This window comes from Stegodyphus dumicola, chromosome 5, assembly GCF_044657685.1.
Source record: "Stegodyphus dumicola isolate Sdum_Otavi_A_Nest chromosome 5, ASM4465768v1".
Classification (NCBI taxonomy): Eukaryota; Metazoa; Arthropoda; class Arachnida; order Araneae; family Eresidae; genus Stegodyphus; species Stegodyphus dumicola.
Window position 1 is genome coordinate 104,492,676 of NC_140772.1, and position 26,215 is coordinate 104,518,890.

The 26,215-nt window shown below is 29.5% G+C and overlaps 1 protein-coding gene across 1 annotated transcript in view; it reads right to left on the reverse strand.

Annotated features, from left to right (window-relative positions):
* LOC118187683 (RYamide neuropeptides-like) overlaps positions 1-26,215 on the reverse strand; it is a 96,449-nt gene that overhangs the window by 49,941 nt on the left and 20,293 nt on the right. The window contains exon 2 of the mRNA XM_035357955.2: positions 4,190-4,344. Coding sequence (XP_035213846.1) covers positions 4,190-4,340 — 151 coding nt within the window. The 5' untranslated portion in view covers positions 4,341-4,344. The remainder of the gene's footprint in view (positions 1-4,189; positions 4,345-26,215) is intronic.

A 26,215-nucleotide genomic window follows, 5' to 3' on the forward strand; every position in this document is an offset into this window, starting at 1 on the left:
TTTGAAATAAACTGTGTTATCAAATAATTTATTATATTAATTAATTATTGAGTAATGGCTATATTTTTTTATATAAAACTTATATCTAAATCAAAATTATTAAAACTATATTAAAATTTTAGAAACAGATGGAATTTAATAAATCAGTTATAATTTTAGGCGTTTAGTTTTAAGCTTGTTTAATCTATCATTAATTATAAAAACAGTTAAAATTTCTGAAATTTGTACATATTAAAATATATTAAAATATAAAGCGAAATTGTAAAAAAATTACAGTTTCTTGTCAAGCTTGCATGGAAATCTACTTATGATTAATGCTCATTTTTTAGAAAAAAATCCTTTCTTCTTTCATGTGCGTTTAATTTTAGGTTTTTCTTGCAGTTTTTTTCTTTTTCAAATAAAGTGAAAATTTTAGCAATATGTTTGTTAACTATTTTATCTTAATGCAATGTAAGCTAACGATTTATAATTAATTCCTTCATTAATACTGACTTTATTGATTAATTAAAGACGGAGATAGTCGTTAAGAAATTTCATGATATTAATTTTTTCAAGATTAACATTCTATACTTTGCTGTGGTATCCAGCCTTTTCTAAAAAGAGATTTCACATTTTGCCTTTAAACATCGTTTTAAATGTTCGTAAAATGTATCAAAATATTACAAAGAATTTTTTTTCTTGGTTACTAATTTTCTTTCTTTTTGCAAATCATGTTTAACAGCACCTTATTAAAATCCGATATCACTGTCTTACTAGTAGCGCGCCAGTGTTTTTAACCATTTCGAAATAAACTTTCCGAACGTGTTTAATTGATTTCAGTTTGCAGGTTTGTTTCCTGTAAAACAGAAAATATTGCATTTGAATGATTCCAAATCTTGTGCGCAGGAGACGTAAAAAAACAAGTACACAAAAACATAGTGATTAATTAAAGTGCTAGTTTATGATTTATTATGATCACACCAAATTTTCTTCGTATCATTTGGTTTTGCCTTTTTGCAAAATTCATTTTAAGTATGGGATTTTATGTTACGTATCGTTAATTTTTACAGAACAACTTATTTTAAACTAATAGACTTATCGAAACTGCTATTTAAAAGTGTTTTTTGTTTTAAATTCAAACTTACATGCCGTAATTTTTTAAATTATTAATTTTTACTTTATTTTATTTATTTATTTATTTACTAAGCAAGAGAAGTTGAACACTTGAATATTTGTTTGAGCTGTATATTTATTTTATTTATTTATTTATTTACTAAGCAAGAGAAGTTGAACACTTGAATATTTGTTTGAGCTGTATATCGAATTGAATTTGGTTCCTAAAATTTGATACCTTTAAAATTTATGTTTAGCTTGCATGTTATTTGTAAGTTTAGTAAATAATTTTGATTATTTAAAAAAAAAATAGAATTATGATTTTTTTTCTTGCAGTCACACGTTTTAATCTTAATGATAAAAGATTTTAAATCTTCAGATTTTAATCTGAAACTTGTAAAACCAGCTTGGGCATTTCCTCTTTTGTGTAAATTCCTATTCATTTCTTAAAATTATTCGAGCATCGATAAACAGAGACTTTTTTATCACTGGTGTGAATAAGATAAAGTAGATTAATGAAACATCAGAAACTTAATGAATACCTGCCATTAATTATTCCAGTTATGTTAAATTAATGTTATTAGTACTTCTTGTAGGCGAAGTTTGTTCACGGAATTCTTTTCGGAAGTTAAGCAAACTTTGAAGCGTGTTAATACTTGGATATGAGATACCAAAGAAAAAGAATTACTTAAATAATTGTTTCCGATATAGCTAGATAAAAATTTCGTAAGTGGCATGCTGAGAATAAGGAGAGGGAAATGCTTAAAATATAAATTGTTTCTTTAAGTGCAAAGAAAGACGACCAAATTTGTAAGATTAAAAAGAATTAAAGAATCATTATTTGCTTCATCAATGTTTGCTTCATAAGTTTATAAAACCATAAAGAAATATTTTAAACAATATTTAGATTTTGTAAGATTTATATGCTGCTTTGTGATTTGTAATGCCTTCCAAATATTATCTGATATATGATTAAGCTGCTTTAATATTAAGTTTCTATTCAAGAATGTCTGAACATAAAGAAAGGAATGATCGAAAATTTGCTCAGTTTAATCAAATTGCTTATAAATTGAATTTACCCTTATAATTTATATTATGTGTTAATAATTGTAAGTACTTTATAAATACAAAAAATAAACGTTAATTTATGCGATAATGATTAAAAAAGTAAGCTCATTAATAGAATATATACAAATAATACTAAAAATACTGCAAGAGTTTTAACATAGTATCACCTGTTAAATGTTTGAATTACGAAAGATTAAATCTTTTCTGATTGACCGCACAGCAACTGAACACTACATTTATTTCATTGCCTGTACTAAGCTCTTTACGAGAGAGTGACTCCTCGAGAGATCCATTCGTAAACCTAGTGTAGATAGACAAAGACGTTTAAAAATACTGCTTCTTTTATTCAGCTGTAAATGACCGCTGATTTCATTTTCACTTCTCTCTGTATATCCTCCGAATTAGATGGCCATCTTGTCTGTTGTTTGCTGATGTCGTATTTCTCAACACGTTGATGATACCTTAAGCTGAATAGCATAGCACACCTAAAATACAATAACCTACTTGTTTATAATTTTTATTTTGTTAGCGCTGTTGCACATTTTAACTCATCTTTAAGTATTTCTAGTACTGTAATTTCTTTTCTTCAGTTAAAAAATCTCATTTTACAAAAATCACCGTATTGTGAAGGAATTTATTAAACTTTAATTCTGGATCATTTTTGTAATCTACTTTTATCTGGCTTTGTAATTTCACTTATGTTTGTGTATTATTTTATGTGATGCTCTTATAAATCAAATACGTCTAATCGAATTCAAAATGTAGTGATCCCTCTGAGACGACTATCTCCTGTAGATAAACATCTTTCAAAGTGAAAGTATTTCTCAAAATGTAAACAAAATAATACTCAACATCCTCTCTGTAACCCACATACGAAAACGAATAAAATCATTTGGAAGCATGATCAACAGTCTTGAGTTTCGTTGTTTGTAAATACAAAGCTACCGAGAGAGCTAAATGCTATATTCATTCGAATTTGTGCATCTTACAGAAGATAAAAGGAATCACCGTATGTGCATTACATGTCTGTAATGTACATGATGCTTCTCGCTTTAAAAATAATAGCATTTAAAAATGTATCCTTCTAGTGAAAACTTAACAATTTCATAATCATAAAACAGTATCAAGATTTGCCCTCCATTGTTATTGCTTAACGGCCTTAAGTCATTCTGCATCTGTTTTGTTTATCTCATTTGAGGATAATGACTAGAGTTAATTTTGACAGACTTAGCTTACTATCTTTAAATACTTGGAGCTGAGAGAAATAAAAATATTAATGTCGCTGTAAGATTATAAAAGCCTTTATTGTCTCAGTTACTATCGTCTTTTACTTACGATGATTCCTAAACCACAGAGACTCAAACAGATTTTCAGAAAGATTTCTTTGCCCTTAAAATTTTAATTAATAATACTCGTTCTGTTTTGACATAAGTAAGAATAGGATTTGTAAATTATGTTGCTCATTTCAGCAAGAGAAGTAAAATCTAGCATGAAACATACAAAGTTGCTATAAGCAATATGGAATTTTAAAGTATTTCAAATTGGTCACTCTATATTGCCATGACGATAATGCGCGTTCATTGTCAAAAGAATCAGTATGACTACTAGCGTGACAGATTCATTCTTCTAGTACCTTAATACTAAGGATCTTTTATGTGTGAATAGAAAATTTTAAGTGACTGGACATTTAAAAGCGAAGTGGTATCAGATCCAAACTCTGCTGAAGCTATTCAATACTCCTTCGGTTTTCTTTCAAGCTTACTGGAGTCCTTAATATGTTCAGTCAGTACGCTGGATATAATGGATCCGTGATGAACCCATGAGACAAACTGTCTCTACCAAATCTTTGCCTGCTCTCGCGAATGAAAGCAGCTGCTGAAGCTTCTGTTGCAAAGAAGAGATAGTTATTTAAAACAGAAATGGTCTTTAACATTAAATGCAAATAACTTGCAGTTTAACTTAATTTTGACCAAGGTAAGTTAAAGTTGAAGCATGAATTACTGAGATGAGGAGAATGTGGATGACTCACCAGCAAGAGGAGGAATGACGCTTCTTCTTCCATAGCGACCGTTGGGGTAAAACTGTTGAGCCCGCGTTTCGCATAGCAGGGAACAGCATAGGATGGCCAATACGATGAAGACCAAGCTCCTCGAAGAACAGAGGTTAAGTGCTCCGGCCATTATTCTAAATGAAAGAAACGTACACAAACATTCAACAATAAGCTTTAATCTTATATAAACAATGCAAAAGTATTCTTGTTCAAATACTTACTTATTATACTATTTAACATAGTATAATAAGTAAGTATTTTACTGTGTTAATAAATAAGTACACTAACATAGTATAATAAGTAAGTACAATAAGGTTGCCCGAACAATTCGCAATAATATTTCTCATAAGATAGTAAAATTAGACTCATGTTTTATTATCATTATTTGGATATAACAAAGTACTATTGGAGCCACTGACAGTCGACAGTGTCTACAGTGAATTTAGGATTTATGGGTATGAAAACTCAACTGTATCTCGCGGATGTTCAAACCACGGATCTTCCACTTGCTACTGGATAAGTCACTTACATTACAAAAGCTCTCAAAAAGACATGAGATAATGCCTCATATTCTTCCTAACTTCAAGAATAATTGGCATGAGTCGCGAGACCCAGTCGTCAAAATCCAAATGCTGATGCTGGTGCTGAAAGTTTAGTTTATATGATTATGGTGTAGGGTTTTAATGGGGATTATGATGTAGGGTTTACTTTAATTTTCTAACAGTTATTTTTATTTTGGAACAGGCCTTCTAGTTTCTTACCTAGGTTATCTTGTTAGAATGAGTTTTCAGGATCACAATTTATGCTAGTAAGGTAGAAACGAGTATATAAAGCTGAGGTTTGAGTTACTTCAGTAGGAAAGTGTGTTTGGCCTTTCGGCCTCGTTGTTGCTATTAGCCTTAAGGTTGCTTTTCCACGACCGTACCTACTGTGTGCTTACTAGTATACGGCGGTGATCCTTTAATAAGGGTCCACTACGCGAGTTGATTCTGTACAGCTTCGGCTGATTAATTCCGTTTAATATTAGTTTTACATTTTCTATTTAAAGTCCATGTAGAGGCTTCCTCTACGCCCTAGAGGCTCCATCTGTTAATTCATTTTGAGTTAGAATAAAAGACTATTTTAACCCTTCTTTGGACTTGTTACTTGCTTACAAAACTTAGCCAATACTCGCTACATAGTTCTTCAGTATTCTAGCTTCCAAGCAACTCTATTTTAGCTAGGATATGACAATTACAAAGCACTCGAGGGTACCTACTTATGAGAAGGCATGCATTCGTCGAGGACTTTCTAAAGGAAACTGGCTCGTATATACGTTACACTTAGATAAAGAAAACGCCATGCAACTAGCCTGCTCGTAGAAGACTCGAACCCCTCACCGAACTAACAGTGTTCAGCGACTTTACCGCTCGGGCTGACGGGCCTTCTGCTGGTGAAATACTGGCGCGGAAAATGGGTAAAATCACTATTGCATTCTCAAGAATTCGAACCTCAGATTTTTCAGTTGTTATTTTCGGATCTGCTAACCACTTACACGCAAAATCGCGCACGGAGGATATGAAGCAAGCTTATCCATTAAACAGATTTGTGGTCACAAGAGATCTGGTGTTTGAGATTGAGAAGAATGAATTTCTGAGAAGAAATGAATTTATTAGTTAGTATAAATAGACATTTTTAAAATTAATTATTAACAACAAAAATCCAGTTTTAAGTATCTCTATCAAGAGATAGCCCTAAGCTATGTCATTTCTTAAGAGAAAAAGGTCAAATGAAGTCAAGTATAGACAAAATGTTTCATATCTGCGTCATAAATTCACGAAAAGTAATCAAAAATTAAGGATTCAAAAACCATTGTTTAGGATACAATAGAAAGTTTCTACGAAGCGGTATGTTATTACTTCACTCTAGTGCAAATCAGACTTTTCTTTTTCTCCCCCCTCTTTTTTGAGTCACGTAAACAGAGTTATTTTCCTAAGTTACCGAGCTATATAATATAACATTTATCTTTATTAAAATTGGTATATTTTTATGATGTATGGTAAAGAAAGGAGCAGAAATTTCACAAAATCAATGACGTTCAGTATTGTTAAAAATTGTCTATTTGCAGTGATTGCGTTAATAAGAATATTTAATTTGCCTTTTCCTAGTTATGTTTGGGTTGTTATTATCAGCAAAGTATGATATTTTAGGCCTATTGTTTCGCATTATCTGGGCCTTTTTTTTATCATTTTGATGTAATATCTGTAATCCGTGATATCCTTATCTTATAACTTACCTTCTCTCAGCAAAGTGCCTATCATTTCGCTGAAACAGGAAAATTATTTTTTCTGAATAATAAAAGTGTAATCCAGGAAACGCTTTCTGTCATATATTGCAATGAATTGTTAAATAATTTATAGTATTTTTAATCCTGGATGGTTTCAATAATATGCACATTTTGAACGCATAATTTCGATACACTTTATTTTATTACATTAAAATTTTTCGAATATTTTAATGCTAGAAACATTTTTATCCTTATCTTTCAAAATCTTCCGGCATATTATGTTCATTTATATAACATTATGCAACCTTGCTATTTATTTTGCCGTTTAGTTTCCTTTTTTTGCGATGTAGTAAACAGAAGATCTTCAATTTGCCTTGCTCAACTAACTGCATGTTTAGTCTACAAAGTATTACGTGTTACTTTGTTTAGAAATGTCAAGTTAAGAAACTGAAAGCAAAATAATTCGAGCAATGGCGACATTGTACGGAAAGAAAACATTTTTATCTCCAGCGCGCGAGACTGTGTATCGGAAATTCTAAAAATATGCTCATTTGAAAATTATTTTGCGGTATGGTTGTTGAATTGAAGTTTATGGTTTAAGTGCGAAGAACGTGATATTTATAATAAATAAAAGTAACACACAAAAAGATAAGAAAACGCTCTTTTGGGCGTAATGTAAAATCTGAAAGCTTTCAGATTTTGTTCTTATTTTGTCATGTTCTTCAGCAACATACTTTTATAATATGGAAGGTAAATAAAAGATAGAAGACCACATTGACAGCAATATTTTGCATTGAGGGTATTTGTTTCGGTAAGGCAAAAATCTCTCAACGGAAACAACATTTTTTCCAAGTTGCCAGTAACATTCGGTAATTTCTTTTCAAACCTCACAGCAACCATCTTAGGTTGTGCAACTTTCTGTAGATTTTCAAATAATTATGAATAATCAGAGATCAATCTCTGTCTCTGTTATACATGAATTATTTGAAAAGGTAACAATTGAAATTCTCATATTCTATTTTTATTTAGCACGTTTTACTTTTAAAAATATTTAGATTTTAAATTACGTTTAAAACAGATAAAAGGTTCTTTCGAAATACTATAATAATGAATTATTAACGTTCTTCAAAAAATCACAATATTTCACAGAATATTTCGTCAAAGTTTAAAAGGACTTTTTTTAATGTTCATTACTTTGTATTCTGATTATCCGTTAATTGTGCTTTAACGTAGATAAACTATAATTATATGTGCTTAATGTCACATGCATAATTCTAAATGGTCTTAACAGGATTTCTATAATAATTTTCCCAAGTAAATGACTGAAATCATGCTATAAAGGCTGATAATCAATGCAGAAAACACAAATCCATTTCAGCTGTAGTCTAAAATATAATGCGACCATTCTCAGTTAGAGAACGCTAACGAACAACGTAAATATTAATAATTCGAAAGCAAACGAAGTGAGGGGAGCCAACACATCAAAAGTTGAGTCAGATGCACAATTAATATGAAAAGCAAATATGATTTCTTATTTGTTTATGGGCCTAACATTTTGACAGGAATTTGAAGATGACGACGGTATGAAGTACTGTTTAAGTTTTACAAAGATCTTATTGAGAGTTTTAGTTTATTAAAGAATAACTAATTTAATAAAAATATTTGTTGTTTCTGATTGGAAAAGAAACTTACCAATATGGAATTAAAATTAAGCAAAAAAAAAAAAAAAAAAAAAAAAATTCAAACACAGATTAATAAAATTTGGGTCAATCTAAAATTTTCTTTATTTAATCATTTAATTATTCACTTTTTACTTAATTTTAAATTTGCTATTTCAAATGAAATTAAATTGTATAGATTATTTTTACCGAATATTAAACTACAAAATAAATAAGCCTATTTGTTTGTAGTTTATTGAACAGCCGGTTGCTGCATATAAAACATTTTCTTTTTATTTGGTTGTAATTTATTTTGTGCGCTATATTATTGTAATAAAGTGCATATTTATTGTGGGTTTTGTGCAATTTTTAATTTGGGGACATTCATTGTATTTTATAGGTTTAATTGTTTCATTAATTTACAGCATTAGCATTTAGACATCACTTCAACTTATACCATAACATACAAATGGATTAGAGAGACACAGATTCAAATATTTTAATAAAATAAATTTTTATTTCCAATTAGCAGTTAATTTCTTTTTATGATATCACTATCCAATTGATTGCTATCCAATCATTATCGCTATCCATTATCCAGCCGACAAATTAATAATTGATAATATGTCAAATTAAATAATAGTATATCAAATTTACATTAATAGTATATCAAATTTAAATTAATAGTATATTAAATTTAAATTAATTATTAATAATATTAATAATGAAAGCGCATATGGAGTTTGAATAAAGACGCATTAGTAGTGTAAAAATCCAAATTTGCTGCACGTAGACATTGGAGGATAATTTTTCAAAAATACACTACTCGTCTCTCTGTTCACTGAAGCGAAAACGTATTGTTAGTGATCCTAGTATACCTCAAAACTGTATAATTTTACTCTGTGGATAACGAATCATTTCGATGTGGCTGATAATCTCTTAGCAGCATTTTATCACCTTCTCAAGAAACTCATTCTACATATAAGTTACCAAACTAAAGAACTGTCTTACTGTCCGAAATTAATATAAAAAGTGCAGCACAAGATATACAAAAATAAACCAGCAATGCTAACGGATTATATGCCTTCCTTAAGTAGAACAAGAGACTAATATAATAAATTAAGCACAAATTTATTAATAATTGAAGGGATAGTTTTGTAGTGATTATCTTATTTTCTTTAGTAATAGTAACTTCATATCGCGAAAAATATATAGTTCGATACCTTGATTTTGTTCTATGAGAAATTACTCACTGAATAGCATATGCATTCTATATGTATGCATCAACATTGCATTAACTTATATTTATAATATACATAAGTACATTACATTAATTTATATGTATATTTATAATATATTTATATGTTAATTTATGAAAATTTACTAATAGAATAAATTTATAGTTTTTTTGAGTCATAAATTTTTGGAGATGCTTCAGATTGTCGGTAGCAGTTCCGAAAAATAAGCAAGTTCCTTGGAGTTAATAATATTTAAATGGAATATATTTGAAATTTCAAATTGCATTGAAATGCGTTATTTTTGTTTCGCAAAGATCATTTTCAATCCTGTTAAAATCTTGCATTCTGTTGTCTTGAAACTCTCAAATATCTCTAACAATATTCTGCAACATTAAAAAAAATTTCCTTTTGTTTCCAAAAAAGTTTTTAAATGTTGATAAATATGAATGCATAACAATCACGAAAACTCAATTTTTCATTCATATATTTTAAATTCAGATTTTCAAATGTAAATTCTCTCATATATGTTCTTTTTGTTAAATTTCTAATGTGTCCGTACAGGAAAAGAACACTAACCACAATTTAACAATAGAACCAGGTGATATAAGATGTGGAACTGATGAAGACTGTTGGAGGAATTTAAAGGTTTGTCTCTCTGTACAGTGGGAGTTAAAGCTGAATTGCCATTGCTTTAGAAAGTTTTGCCAAGTGTACTTTTTAAGTAGTGAAGTCGGAAGTGGAAGAGCTAACTCTGGAAGTTTAAGGACTTTGGCATCTGCTATTGTCTTTTCATCTGATAGTCCATTAACGACTATGCCCCAGCACCCAGATAGTGTCCCATCAAAGAAATAATGGAAATCTTACAAGTTCATGTTTTTTCTTTACCAGGCTTTTCCTGGAGTACAGTTTGTTGACTGCCTCCGGAATTGAGACTGAGTCACTGAAGACTGTGGTTTTGCCACTATTTACTAGGGTGAAAAGAAGGATGGCCTTATGACGCGCGACTAATTCGCCCTGAAGTACTAACTTTGCCCAGTCTACGATTACATATGTATTCGACCTTGCGTTGGTTGATGACACACATACCATTGCTGGTGGCAAAGGCCATTTTGGATCCATTGGGAGTACTCTTAGGGATAGATAATTATTTTACCCGGAACATCAAACGAAGATGGGCGACAAACATCAGCACATGGTCATAATCTCTCGGAATAGTAATGGTCCCATGAAGAAAATAGTGTTGAGACCAAAGGATGTTAGGAAGCGCCTCTTCTTGCTACTCTCAGAGCACTAAGAGAAGGATACCAGTTAGGACTTGCAAGGCAGCCGTTGGAGATGAAATGCTCTGTATGCCATTCTAATAAGAAGTAGGTCTATTCTCTGCATGCTGTTTAGAATAATTTTTTTTTCTATATATCAGGTTTGTACTTGCATATAGAATTATCCTCCGTCTAATAACCTGATTCCATTGCTTGAGATACTTGCATTTGGAATTAATTTGTAAAGCTAAATGAAAAACTCTTGTAAACTTTCCAACGCCAAACATGTAACGCATGATAATCGGATTTTTTCTGGCCATTCCATTCCTCTCCATTCTCATTTTTATACATGTTAAAAATAAATATATAGCTTTACGTTACATTTTTGTACAAAATATACAAATGTATTGTTTCACAAAGTTTTTAGAAGCCTGTCATTTGTAAGGTTTATTTTAGCTAACATATTTATTTTGGTGTAAAATTCTTCTTATGACTTCTGTCTCCACCGCTAAAAAGACATCACCGGAATGCAAATTAAGTTGAGTTTAAATAGCGAGATAATTTAGACACACGGAGTTTAGTCACAACTGGCCATAAAACTGCTTATCCCTGAGATGCCCAAAACTCTACAGAATTCTGTTTATCCTTGAGACGTTCACATGTCTGCAGCTTTGGATAGTGACTTTTATTTAACAGCGCGTAAGATAGAAGCTCTAGGCATCTGAAATCTCATTAATAAAGCGTTAAACGTTGTCTTGTGTACCCATTATATTTAACTATATAACTAACATTATATTTAACATTGAATTTCTGGAATTCGGAAATAACAATAATCAATTTTTGTTAAATTTCAGTTGTATCAAAGCGAGTCGTATTTATTTGTATGCAAAATTTTAATAAATCTTTTATGAATTTTTATCTATTTTTCTGTGTTATTGTATTTAAAACCTACAGTAAGCGCGAAGATGAAAATGCATAAACTTAATAGCTAATTAGGTTTAACCTAATGCCATGAACTAAGCAGAACACGCTTCTTACGAAAAGTATTAAGTACTTCGGTGGCTGAAAAAAAAACGAAGATTCGATACCAAAGGATTGGAGCAGAACGCCATTAACTTTCAGTGACTGAAAACAAATCTTTTCACTTCTTCTTGATTAATCGAAGTATATTTGGGAAGCTAAATGTGTTTTTTCCGTTTGCTTCCTTATCTCATAACTGAAATGTATTTTTCAATAGTCACATTTTTGGAAGGCAAATTATACATTCTAAATATTGTTGATTAAGTGAGGAAATACTATATTCTGGCATAATGGTAAATTGTGAACCTTTTCTAAACAAAATGCTAAATAACTTTTCCGTTGAAATAATATAACGATTTTTTTCGGCAAATCCATTTTTCATTACTCAAGACCGAGAATGTAGAAGTAGTTCAGTGACACTAAACATTAAAATAAGCAATTGTATATTAATTATGCATTATTAAATAGATGTCAACTTTCCAATTTTAGACTGAACTCCTTTATAATATGACTGTACCCAATTATGATTCCAGGGATTTGACAGCACTGATTTATATCATTTTTCTCCCAACGTTCCACCATTCCTAAAACATTGTTTCTACTAAAAATTAATAACTATGTTTTTTTACCAAAAGTATTTTTGTAGTGTTTGCATTAAAGAACATCAGAAAGTTCACATTAGGCAGTTTGGTAGAATTCCAAAAATTCTATTCCCGATTACTCGACATTTCGTATAACTAAAATGATTTTATTTTAACTGCTGAATGATTACTGCTGAACAGAATAAGGAGATATAATGTGGTGGTTTATTAAAATAGCTAGACTGTAATAATTTATAGCATTGCCTGTACGATGCAATCAGCACAAATACATTTTTATCACAGTGTGATAATAATTGCAGTGCATATTTATGCGTATGACGGTCCTCATGTTTTCCCTGTTGTCTTCGAATATCTGCTATTTTTATTGTATTTCTTTTGTGACATTAATTCTCAAAACTGCCCATCAAGTTTGGCAGGAGGTTTGTTCTTTTCGTAGAGATTCTTGTTTACCCCACGGAGGTAAGAATATAAGAGAGACGCCATCCCCGAGCTACGCCTCACCCTGCTTTGCATTAATCTAGATCAGAGTTGTGGATGTACTCATTGTAGCGTATTATCTCTCCCAGATTCGAAATGCTTATTGGCATATTCGGACTTAGCATCTGATTCGCCTTTCTACACCTCATAATCATGCCTTTTCTAGTCACGTCAGACTACTCTCTGCACGTGCTCCAACTGCAATCTTTATGTTCCTGCGACTTGGGTCTCTACTTTACTAAGCTTATTTATAGGTCTTTCCAACTGGAAATTTCCCTGAGGTTTAGTACGTGTGGTAACCCCACCCGGGGCTTATCTGAGGTGCCGGAAAAAGCAAGATATAGTTCTAGCTAATGCCGACAAAGATAAAAGTATCAAAGTACGATACGCCTGTACGACAAAAGTATCAAAGTACGAGAGGTACGACAGTGCTGCCTAGCTTTTGTCGCCAAATCAGGTGCGTTTTATTTACATCCAGAGCACGTTGACAGCGATTTGGTGGTACTTCAACCCACGAAAAGTGGGAACACTTAGGCATAAAAGAAACATTCATTGTTGGATGGGTAATAGCAATTTGTATAGTTTAGCGGAATTGATGCAAAATCACGCTTAGTTATTTTTCTATAACTTGCAACAGTGATTTTTGATTATGAATTTGTTTTATAAAATACTTAGTTACTGGACATTAAAAATTTAGATTTTAGCAAAATATTTATGTTATGTGTCAAGAATGACAAATACCTTAAGGTACCTTTAAAATGTCAATACATCGCAAAAATATAGAGCGCTTTAAAGCTCGATTTCCATCTAACTAACTGATATAGGCGTAAAAATTTGTATACCTTTTTCGATGCCCTAGATAGTGTATTTGCTACTTTTCTTTTATGTTCCAACTTTCAAAATGTTTTAAATAAAATATATTTTTCATCACCCACATAATACTATAATATGCACTTTTTTAAATTTTTTAGCGGAGAGGCATAATAGTTCTTCATTTTAAACTCATTATTTTGTTTTTATATAATTGAAAAATAATCACTTTGGGTTTATTTATCATAACTGAAAAATGAAATTACTTCCAAACCCTGTAATTCTTGTTAAAATTAATAAATATATAGAGAGATGTGCTATTAAGTTAACTTTTACTTAATTTGGAACTATATATTTGTGTAACATTGTATACAGAATCATTTGCCAATTCAGCGAAAGTGCCATGTGTAGTCAAGGTCATGTAATCATGTCAACGTGCCACGTCATCATGACAGCTTATTAGGAATTTGAAAACAGGATGATGTTAGGGTTATTAACTGGCATAATAATACATTTTACATATTGTAATATTTTGGATTACTTTGTAATATGTAAATTTGTGAATTTAGATCAATTAGTTGTTTTAATAGCATCAAAAAATGAAGCAATATTGGTATGCAAAGTTAGGCAATCAAGATTGCGATCAAGCGACAATGAGGTTAATATTTAAATGTGAAATAGATGTTGTTATTTATTATATTATCAGAGAAATATTAAACTGGGTAAAATTGCTAAGAGAGGTATTGAATACTCTGCCAAAATATACTTACTAGAAAATATGAATTTTATAATGAATGTATCTAAAAACGTGTTTTAAGTCAAAAGTTGGAAACTTGATATATAAATGCAAGTATAAAATTTAGTATGTTAAAATATTTGAAATTATGTTAAAATTTTCAAAATACGAGAAAACAGGCAAATGCTATCTGCCTAAGGAGAGAGATGCCTTCGTGGATAAATTTCGAAGGAAAACTCATTTTTGAGTGCATATTAGAAATAATGCATGTAATTTTCATTAAATTTATGTATATCTCTTATGTAAAAATTATGATATATGCTAAATTATTGTAAATTACTTTTATTCGAAAAATATAGTGAATGCACAGAAATTAAAGATTTGCACGTACCGAAAATTATTTTGTGTTTGCTTTTAACAAAATACGTAAATATTTATGAAATTATTTACAAATATATTTGTAAATGAAGGATTTATTCAGTCATGAACTCCTGTGAATGTTGCTGTGTAGAAATCTAGTTATTATATATATATATATATATAAATTTATAATGATTATAAATATTATCTAAATATATAATAGCCTTAACATTTAATTGTAAACACAAATTGAAATTCTGTTGGCAAGCATACCTATAAAACTATTTAAGCTAGAATTGTTCGTACAGGAAAGCAGTCTGTTAAAAGGTGTTGTAAAGCACAGTCTATGAGATACATACTTAAGTAGTAACGAAGAATTTTCAGAATGCGTATTGTTGAAATTAAGGGTAAAAAAAAATTGATAAGTATTAAATCAAATTATTTCCTTACCTTTGATAATAACTCGGTTACAAGTTTTAAATAATATTTAAAAAAAAACTTTTTTTTAATCTCTTTCAGAAATACTCGTAGAACTTAAAGTGCGTGGAAATTAAGCAGTATCTAACGTATTTCACTACTAAAACAAAAGGTGTTCTAATTTGAAAGAACCGAACTGAGCATTAATTATAAAGTAACTCTGGTTTTTTTTATTTAAAGGATGCTTCAGAAGCAAAAAAAAAAAAAACCTCATATTTGAGAAAGTATTTCTGGAAAAAGCTCTGTAAATAGAAAAGAAAAAATGCGTAATTTAAATATTAACAATACAATAAACTATGATATTAATTTCTGTAATCGTTAACTGAATAAAATTTAATTACCTTAAAATTTCTTTCTAATGCAATTAACGAAAACTTTTGAAAATATTTCATTCAAATTAATATTGTCCTGAACAAACTGTGGTGGGAAAAGTATAGCACTTAATTCCATTCAGAATGATATGTTGTTTAACCATATATTCTTTCACATACTTAGGACTCTAAAATAGCGTAAAAAAAGAAACTATATAGATTTATACATATAGTTACAATGCAAATGTTACAAAATGTTTACCTCCGATCATTTCAAAACCTACTGATCTTAATGGCAAGCCACTGAACGTTTTAGTCTCCAAGACAGGTGCGCCAGTGCTTCAAGGCAGTGCACAAAAAAAAAAAAAAAAAAAAAAAAAAAAAAAAAAAAAAAACCAGTTAGGGCCTCTCCTCTTATTTCCTACCTCAGTGTTTTTACCACATCCCCTGTCTTGGTCAAAACAAACACACTTTTCGGGACCCATTTGAAAAAAAAAAAAAAAAAAAAAAAAAAAAAAAAAAAAACATTCAAATTTTCTGAGGAAATTTAAGAAAGGGAATCTGAATTTACTGCTAGTGTTTGGCTGGCTCGACAGAATGAAGAAGCGCTACGCCATACTCATGGAAATTTCTCTCAGACTAATTGAAAAGGACTATTTGGGGATCAAATTAACAATGAGTTTGATGTGAATTTTCGAATAATGCCTTCTAAAATGCTTTCATCTTAGGAGAAGTCAGCTCCAGGCTCCACAAGAAGTAAGGAGAAGAGAGTTAAAACCTCAACATGCAGCAATGAAACAGCAAACATAACCTCAAATTAGCTCTCATAAACAAATGGGAAAGTCTCATTAGTGCTGTTAAAACTATATGTGAAAAGAATACATTAATGCATGAACGAATGGAACCAATTTTAAGGACTAGTTTTATCAATAACTTGCTCCTTCAGCAGAAAAGTATCTGAAATCGAAAAATTTACTAAGGAAAGCACTACTCATTCTTAATAATGCCTCATTCTATCCTGATGCGGAGCAGTAACGAGATGAAAACATAATATTTCAGAAGTTTTAATTATTCAACTCTGCTAGTTCTATATACATAATAACTGTTGTTTTTATCTTTAACGGCTACAGACTGCTATATATAACTATTGTATCACGCTCTTTCATTACTATACAATTAAAGTTTGAGGAATGTTAAAGATTGTAAATAATGCGAAAATTCCTTTTATTAATTCATTTCTATCTGTAACTACAATAATAGTAACTGTAGTTTAATAAAGGTGATACCCGAAATGGCTTCATCAACATTAGTTGGTTTAAACGGAGTCCTATTAGTACAGTTGTTAGCCATTGTCTAGCTTTATTATTAAGATATTTATTAATATTCTGAATAGCATACGCTTATATATAATTAAAAATATATTATTTTCTACTTTGTGCCTTCTTATCGTTATATAATAAAGCACTTTCTATTCAATATAATTTTAATTCCCCCCCCCTAAATAATGCTTTGGATCTTCTTTAGCACCTGGATTGCTTCCATAGATATGCATTTAATTAGCTCTGGGTTGTCTTAATTCTCCATCTGCTTTTCTTTGTATAAGTTTCTATTGCTGCTTGAATGATAAAATCGTGCTCCTTTCCGATGTAAGAAACATTTTTAGCTTAACAAATCAAGAGAGAAGAGAAACACACCAAAGTAAAACATAAAACCAGGCAAAGCAAACCTTATGTTTGGCATAGAATTTAGTCAAGTTTCTGTCGATTTTGAAGGCAAAAAGGTGCAGGTCCCTCTTCATCAGAAACAAAAGAAATCTGAAAATGTTGTAGATTTGTTGCGCTGCCTAATTTAATCTTTAGCGTAGCTTTTCAAAAATTTTTGAGTTGTTATTTAGCATTCCATGTTTGTATCATCTCTCGCCTTGATAAACATTACCATCAGTATGTATAATATGTAATGCCAATATGTATAAAGCACCTTTACTCTGTTTTACGACGTAAATACTGAATAACGTTAAGTTCAGCATCAAATATGTGGAGAGATTTTGACATTCTATTCCTAAGAGTAATGTCAAAATATGAAAAGATTTAAAATTTTATTAAGTTCAGGAAATAAATTTCACTAAATGTTGCAGTTATTTCTCAATCATTTAAAGCAGTTATAAAATTTATATTATGAAAAATTTAAAACGAAATTCTTATAATAAATAATTATGAATATTTTATATATTATTAATTATTTATATTAATAATTTATATTAAAGCACCATTTAATAATACAATGTTAATTGTGATTCATGTTTCTAAGAAATACAAACTATTCTTTAATCGTTAATCATTGTTCTGTTGCACAGATAACTAATGTAATACAATTTTATAAAACAAAATAAAAATAGTTTATACAAGCCAATTTTCCTTAGAAAACTCCTCCAAGAAGGCATCCCTCTCTTCAGGCAGCTAGCTCTCGAGTGCTTTGCCAAAGTCAAATAAACCAAATGTTGAATAAAATGTCTTATGACAAGTAGCACTTTAATACAAAGAAATCTAAACAGCATATATATGTCTCCTTAGTAATACACCTTCCACATATTATTTATGAGTAAAGAAGAATAAATACATAAAAGTATCCTCTAATAAACATCCAAATATTAACTTCTGATCCGAATACAAAAAGAAAATTAAACATGTCCGTTCCTTAATAGTTTCTTTGTGAAGCGAGTAATCCGTAACGCTTCATAATTTCGTTTTGAATAACTTGATTGCGTTCAAAGCTGCATTATTAAGTCAAAATTTGAAACGCATTTAACACAAAACTCATTAAAGTGTTGTAAATGTGGTGAATTCATCATTTCCCTCTTCTATATTTAATTTAATCTTAGTTCTAATTTGAACAAAGAATTACAGAGAATGAAATGAGACTAAAAGAAATCGATGATATTTGCTTTACGTTGCCAAACTACGCTGATTAAAAAAATTAGAAATCATTGTCAATTAAAAAAAACTTTCTGTAAAATTAAATCGCAGCACCACAGTTTTCTGAAGCCAAATATGAGCTGAAAGACGACGGTTTAATCTTAATTATTGTATCAAATGTAACTAAACAAATAACTCATGATTAAAATTTGAATAGCTTTCATTATTTTATTACATTAATGTGGAATCTTATCAGAACAGTGTTTTAATCTTTAATAAACTTATAAAATTAACGAAAGGAAACTTATAATGAAATTAGTTTGTTAATAAACTTGTTTATAAAGTAAATGAAAGAAAATTACACTGAAAATGTTTAACTAAAAGGTGAAAAGGTGAATTAAAACAATAATCAGCATTTTAATATTTTAAAAGTAGCACATTTTTATTCTTTTTTTAGCTCAACATATAACAGAAAATTCTTTATCTAATTTTTCTATTAAAAAGCGCATTATTTCTTAATATAAACAAGTTCAGACATCAATATCACCACTTCTTTATATCGATACAAACTGTAAACAAACTATAATTAATAATAAATGTTAATTATATAAATAGTTGGAAGACGGCAAACTCTTCACTAATGTTTAATAAAGTCAACAGTTTTTTGCCGAGTTCATATAATGTAAAACGTTAGTAATAGATTTATCGATTAAAATAATCCCGTAAATGCTTATTAAAATTATCTCTTGGATCTATTCTAAATTAAATAGATTAAAAAAATATCGATTATTTACATTGTTAAAATTATCAGTTCTTTAAAAGTTGCATTAATAGCTTTAAAGTTGCTTAGTTTGTTAAGCAATTCAATTATAATTTGAAAGATAAATTAAACATCTCAAAACGGACACATTTTGGAAAATGGCTTTCTTACTCGCTCTTCAAACCTCCAAATTTAAAACAAGAGGATCGATTTTTGTTTTCTAAAGGAAAGAACTCTCATCTTAAAAGGTATTATTCTGAGATTATTCTGAACGATGAAGTCAAAGAGTATTACAACAGTTGACCATTACGAAAGCATCAAAAATCTTTCTGATTGTTAAAAAATCTGAAAGGTTTCAGTCCAAAGGGGCGTTTTTTTTAACATTTTGTGTGTTACCTTTATTTATTAAATATCATGTTCTTTGCACTTAAACCATAAAATTCAGTTCAAAAACAATATTGCAAAATAATTTTTAAATGAGCATATCTTTAGAATTTCGGATACACAGTATTGCTGGCTGGAGATAAAAATTGTGTTTTCTGTACGACGTTGCCATTACCATTGCTCGGTATGAAATCGTTGAGTTTGTTAATCAAAAATTCGTAAAAATTTTACAAAATATGAAATCGATAATAAAACAAATTCGAAATTTCTAATTCGGGCTTCCAGATACCCATATTCGCAGTAGGATTACGTTATTCAAAATTTGATGGCCCTAGGTACCGTTCTTTTGTCACAGTGCGAGAAACATACATACATTTATGCAGATTCTTCATTATTTAATTTCTTTAGCTATAATACAGGGCGATAATATTTGGTGGCAACAATTTAAAAAGTGAAACAAAGCTTGTAGTGAATCAACGCAAAATGCCAAAACAAAATTAATAGTCCTTCTGGGCAAATTGCCCCTTTGGACTGACTAACAAGGAGATACATGGCGTATGAAATGTGTACTATATGAATAGCAAAGAGAGCATGATAAAATTGCTTTATGAAAACTCTGTTTTTCATAAAACCATTTCAAAATCTTTCACAGCTACAATCATTTTAGAAAGCAAACTTTCGTGTAAAAAAAGTGTTCCATTTATACGAAAATTTGCAATTTTAATATTTCTGTATGTATATGAATTTTAATTCATTGAAACGTTTTTGCAATACAGTTAAAGTTTTGATTTAAGCTTAACTTATAATCATATTCTAAACCTATTTTGTAATTTATATTTTAATTAATAAAAAAATAATATTATGTGACGATGTTAAACAAAATCCCTTTTACAAAAGAATATGTACAGTTCACTGTACATATTCTTTTGTAAATGATTATTTTTCAATCTTTCGTTTAATTACACATTTGGAATTATTAAGTCATTTAAATAATAAAAATAATAATATATGCATTGATATTTATAGAGAACGGGTGTTTTTAATTTGACTTTTGGATTAATTTTGGAATATATAGTTAAAAAGTTTAGAAACATAGCTTTTGTCATATTTCTGCAAATTTGTTTTTTAGCATTAAACCGCACATTCAAATCAATTCTTCAGATATTGTCGTTATTTTTTAATGAATAACAATAGAATACTTTTAAACAATGATTTATTTACCTTTGATGGAATCGAAATATCTGCGTAATTCATTTTTGTACTAAAGTACATTTTTTTTATTGTCTGCTCTATTTACATAATTCTGTTTGCCTAGCCATGTTCATCTAAAGATTCTTTTAAAATTCATATTACAGTTCATTCTTTAGAAAATTGCGCTTAAAGGCAGCATGTTAGTTTTTAATTTGAAATAATGAGTTGCAAATGATTTTTTAATTAATATGGCTGTTTATTCCAATAATCAACAATGAAATGAATAAAGAAATTTGTTTTATTTTTTTATTGTTTATTCGTTTTAGCTTTTTAAAAAGCTTCTGATTATTGATTTCCATTGTGCAAAACGCAATGTTTCGATGAGATTAAAAAGTTTTAAAGTAATCATTTTCAAATTTCAAATTTAATTGGAATATATTCATAAGGTATTTCTCCCACCCTCTTAGCATGCCTTCGTAGTGTTCAGCACGCTGGGCGCGTATTCCAGAGGTCCGTGGTTCGATTCCCGGCGAAGGCGTTGCTCATTTTTCACATCTCTCCTGCTTTCAAAAAATACCTAATGTCTCTACATATTGTTATTTTTTATTTCGTAAAAGATAATTTTTTAGTACTTACAGCTCGGACAAGCCTTAATCTTGAACATCGTTATTAGAGTGCTTTGAGATGTTAAAAACCATTAATGCATGATGAAGAAACCTTGAATTTCTCATTGATATTTTGCTATAAAAAGGATTCTGATGCATTTGTCAGGGAAGAAAAATGATCTAAATTTAAAACCACGCATGATTTTTTAACGGAAAATAAAAACTGAAAACGTTTTATCATATTTATAAAAAGGCAGTTGTACTCCAAACTTTACGTAAATATAAGTAAATAGCTAATAAAATAAATAAAATGAAAAAGTAAAGTAAAAAAATAATAGAAATAAAAGCTTTTAAAGTAACAGCAAGAAAGACATATTTTTGGAAGAACTTCCTAGTATAAAAGTGCTAAATGAAAAATGTGAACATTCTTATAATTTAAAGCTTTATTTGTCATTTTTATCTTTAATGTTCCTGCTATTCATTTTTTTTTTTTTTTTTTGTGCAAAAAAATTAGAATATTACTTTTTTATACCTTTAACAAATATCGTTTGATAACTAGGACTTTTTCTTGCATTTCTGAATAATTTCGAATGAGTTATTGCTATCATTAACCGTGCTAACAAGAAAGCACTAGCAAAAATGAGCCATTAATTCATATTATAAACCATTTAAAGGATTACGTGTAGGCTGATACAAAGAATGCACGCACTTGCTAAGTTAAATGAGAATATTTTAAGGGTAATTCCCAAGATCTGTTTCTTAATCTCGATTTTTATCATTAACAAAATTTTTTTAAAAATAAATACGCGTAATTTAAATACAGTTCAATCAAACTATAAAACTCAATAACAGTAATTCGTAATATTTTTTCGTTCATTTCTTCATTAAGATGTTTATTGTAACTGTCTAAACTCTTTTCAGGAATATAGATTCTTTTCATAAAAACCTTAGTTTAACTGGCACTAAATAATGTGCAATTTATATTAGATAATATTCTCTGACTAACCCAGATGCGGTTACAACTCTGATGTGTGTTCACACATTTTATTTTTATATAAAAAAGTACCATAGTTCGAGTTTCCGATTTTTTAGTTTTACGGTGCTGTAAAGGCGATGCACAGTCAACGTAAACTTTGTTTTAAATTTCAAATATTGATAATTTTCCGCAATTAATTGCGATACTATATATAGGAATTAGACACCCAAAATGTTGTCTCCTGAAGATGCCAAACGTTTTTCCTGAAGAACACTGTACGTACTAAATCCTCTTCAAATATGGATGCAACATTGTTTTTGATTATGTATTCTTGATCTTTGTCAGAATATAAATTTCATTTCAAAAGTCTACCAAATAAATTTAAATATATTTTTCCTGTTATTTGCACTTTAATGCGCTAATAACATGAAAAATATATTTAAATTTAGCTCCAGATATATATAATTCTGTATTGCATGGCTGCCTGATAAAGATGAGACACAGGCTTCCGAACTTTACCATGCACTATAAGTATAAAGAGAGTCTAGACTCAAGGAACTGCTGTCAGTCTTCCTGTCGTAGCGATATCCTAAATTTCCTTAAGTAAGAGCATTAATAGGTTTGGTAACATTAGAATTCGTCATTATCCATTAGGTTGTAGCAATTAATATCTCCTCTGAAAGGAGTAGAATTCATGTAGAGTATTTTGTCACGTATACAGTTTTAAAAGTTGTTATTGTTATTATCACTATTATTTTGTTTCTTCGGATATAGAGAAATTCTCATAATATTTGGTTGAGGTCTAGCTCTGTCCAATCATTTACAGTAATAACAAGGCGATTCAAATGAATTTTTATGCTATATCTTGCCTTCGTTTAACCTAAAATGCTCAGAGAATAGCTTCTTGGTAATAGGTTTATTATTTGGGTTTATTAGACAAATGAATTTAAATATGATGAAAAATACATTTTATAATAAATCTGGAGAATTGTGAATTCCTTGAATCATCTTGGAGAGAGGAGATAAATTTGATTCTGAATTTTGTTTCTGATATTATTACTGAAAAAAAGAAAAATAACATTCTAAATCAGTTAGTAAAAAACAGAATTGTTTTTGGTTTTGATTTATGTGTGCCGAAAGGCTAGGGAAAAGCTAAAATGCCATAAAAGAATTTTCTGATAATCGTTGGGGGAGGATTTTTGGAATTCGCCTTAAAAAGAGCCAAATTGGCAACCCTGTCGAAATACAAGAAACGTCAATATTAAAGCCTATTTCTTCTTTTTTAACTATCAAGTGCATACTGGTGATCGAAAAATATAAACATTGCACTTATATCGCTTGTAAATCCTAAACGATATAATTAATATGAACAAGAGGGCAGTAAAAAGAATAAAATCATATTATAAATTTAAGACATGACAAAATAAGTCGAAAAGGTCTTTAAAAGTCAAATGTGTTAATTTGTGTTATAGGGAAGAAGAGGAGCTCATCAGAAAAAGAAAGATAAAAAACTTTCAGAAAGAAGAAAAAGAATTCAGAAACCTATTTTCTGTATCATGTAACTGAATGCAGAATTCAGTTTATTTTAGACTAAAACGGCAATATTTAAAATCTCATTTATTAACCTTAAATGTACCATACTAGGAAAAGGCAGATATGCTCACGGATATACTATAAGGTTATTATAACCTACGCAATTGTTATCGAATCCAATTAAAACCTTCACTAATCCTTTGGCGCTTTAGAATACAGTGACATATTTTGAAACATCGTTGTATTCCATATTCTGTTGAACTAACTCTGACGTGTATGAAATACTTATTATAAAATTGAAGTGCTTAGAGCGCAGGTTTAAAATCATGTGCCATCTTTAATAATAATGTTCAAATTTCATATTCAGGGTGTTCTAATTAAAAAATATCACCAAGTTTAGGTAGGTACTTTGTTTACCCTCTTGATTAATATATCAATTGCATTCTAATCCAGCAACGAGCATTCGGTGAATTTCCCAAAATATTTACATGAGTTTACCAAAATTAATTTAACAAACGTCTTTAACAAATGTTCCATAAATATTTTTTGCCTTTTCTCCTCATCTTGTCTGTGAACATGTTCAGTTATGACGAATTTAATTAACTAAATATTAATGGAAAGTCTGAAATACTGGGTCTTTTCATTGATAACCACATGTAGTTTACAAAATGGCACAATAGACTGGTCCGATGCATCGGATCACAAAACATAACAGTAAAAGAATGCAATATGATGAGGCGCCCCTCTTCTCTAGGTAAAGTCTAAAATATACTTGTCTTCCTTTACATAGCCTTGGTTAAAGCTTACTTACAGCTATCCTAAAATTCTGCAAATTGCTAGACAGTGTACTTGCAGAAATACTTTTAATTTTCATTTAATATTTTCCTTTTGTGAATTTTGTCAGACGCTTTACTTAAACCATTTCTTATTTCATTTGAATACATAATCTATAACGAATTACTTCTTCTTTGTACGAATACTAGCATGAATTATAAATGAATGAAGCTTAAGCTATACTTGCAAATATAATCAGGATAGCATTTTATCTAAATCTATTCTATCTACAGATCTAATTTAAATCACACAAAACTCAGTTACTCACAACGAGTTTATAATTACCAAATATGAAAATTCCCAAAGTTGTAAGAGTAGAATCTCAGTACGCATAACGACATTGAGCTTTCGGTTGGAAAGCCAATTTGTTTTCGTCCATAAACGCGTAATGACAATGCAGCGAGAGCGAAGCTTTTGGCTCTTGCGAAAAGCCATTGGGATTAAAAAGGAGTGAAAATTCGAATGATCCCTCGATGATATCCATTAGCATCGAAAATGAGGACGAAATTAAGAGAAAAGTGTCCGACCGGGAAATTTAATTGCCCTGACTATTATTTCCGGAGTAGATATGTCGCCGACGTATCAAGGGATTTTCGCAGATATTAGGGCCGTCCAAATAACGCCGCAATATTTTAAATTGCATAATACACTTTATGTATTCACTCATTATTTATATATTCATATAATGTGAAAGCTGTGTTAAGCGAAACGATTCTATATTCAAATGAGTAATATATGGCGTTAAAAAACTTTTATTATTAATTAACATATTGCTGCTAATTTTCAGGTTTATGGATTGGCTACATTACAAATTAAATATATTATAAATTACTTTTATAATATATTTAATTGATAAAATAAAGGTAATTGTGTTGCCATAATGAAGATTTAATATTTTATTAAATCTTTATTATGACAGCACTATGTACATCCCTTTTTATTCCTTGTCTCAGACCTTGTGTCAAATCGCGTAATTCTATTCTTTCTCAATTTGTAAGTAGACTTTAATTTTCTTCTTTTTATGTCAACTTATTATTTAAATTTAAATAGAATAAATATCTTTAAATATGTTTCTGTTATTTGATATTTTTCCCCCATCAAAACTTGTTTAATTAAAAAAATGTTTTTAAATCATTTTTAAAAGTGGCCCTCATGCCCACAAAAAATATGTCATCAGGTATTTCTCAGATCTTATTCATACAGTGAATTTTCATCTAAGCCTTAAATTCTCATTCATACAGTGTTTTCTGCTATAAAGTGAAAAAAATCGGTTTTAATATTTATGATTTATTTGTGGGTTACTTGAAGATTCAAGGAGTTATTTAGAAATTTTACTCTTCACCAATTTTCAAATGGTGTGAAACTGATTGGAAGAAAAGAAGATTACCTCCTTTATACCATCTATAAAAAATATGCTGACTTCTATGTGAAGACTGGTACTTTCTTTTATAAATATGTTTTAAACAAGATGTAATCTGTATCATTTTTAACTCCCCATTGAACACCAAATTAAAAATATATGGAATATTTTCAGATGTTTATAAAGCTACTTAAAAATAAATAACAACAAAACAATTTATAAACATTTTTTTCACT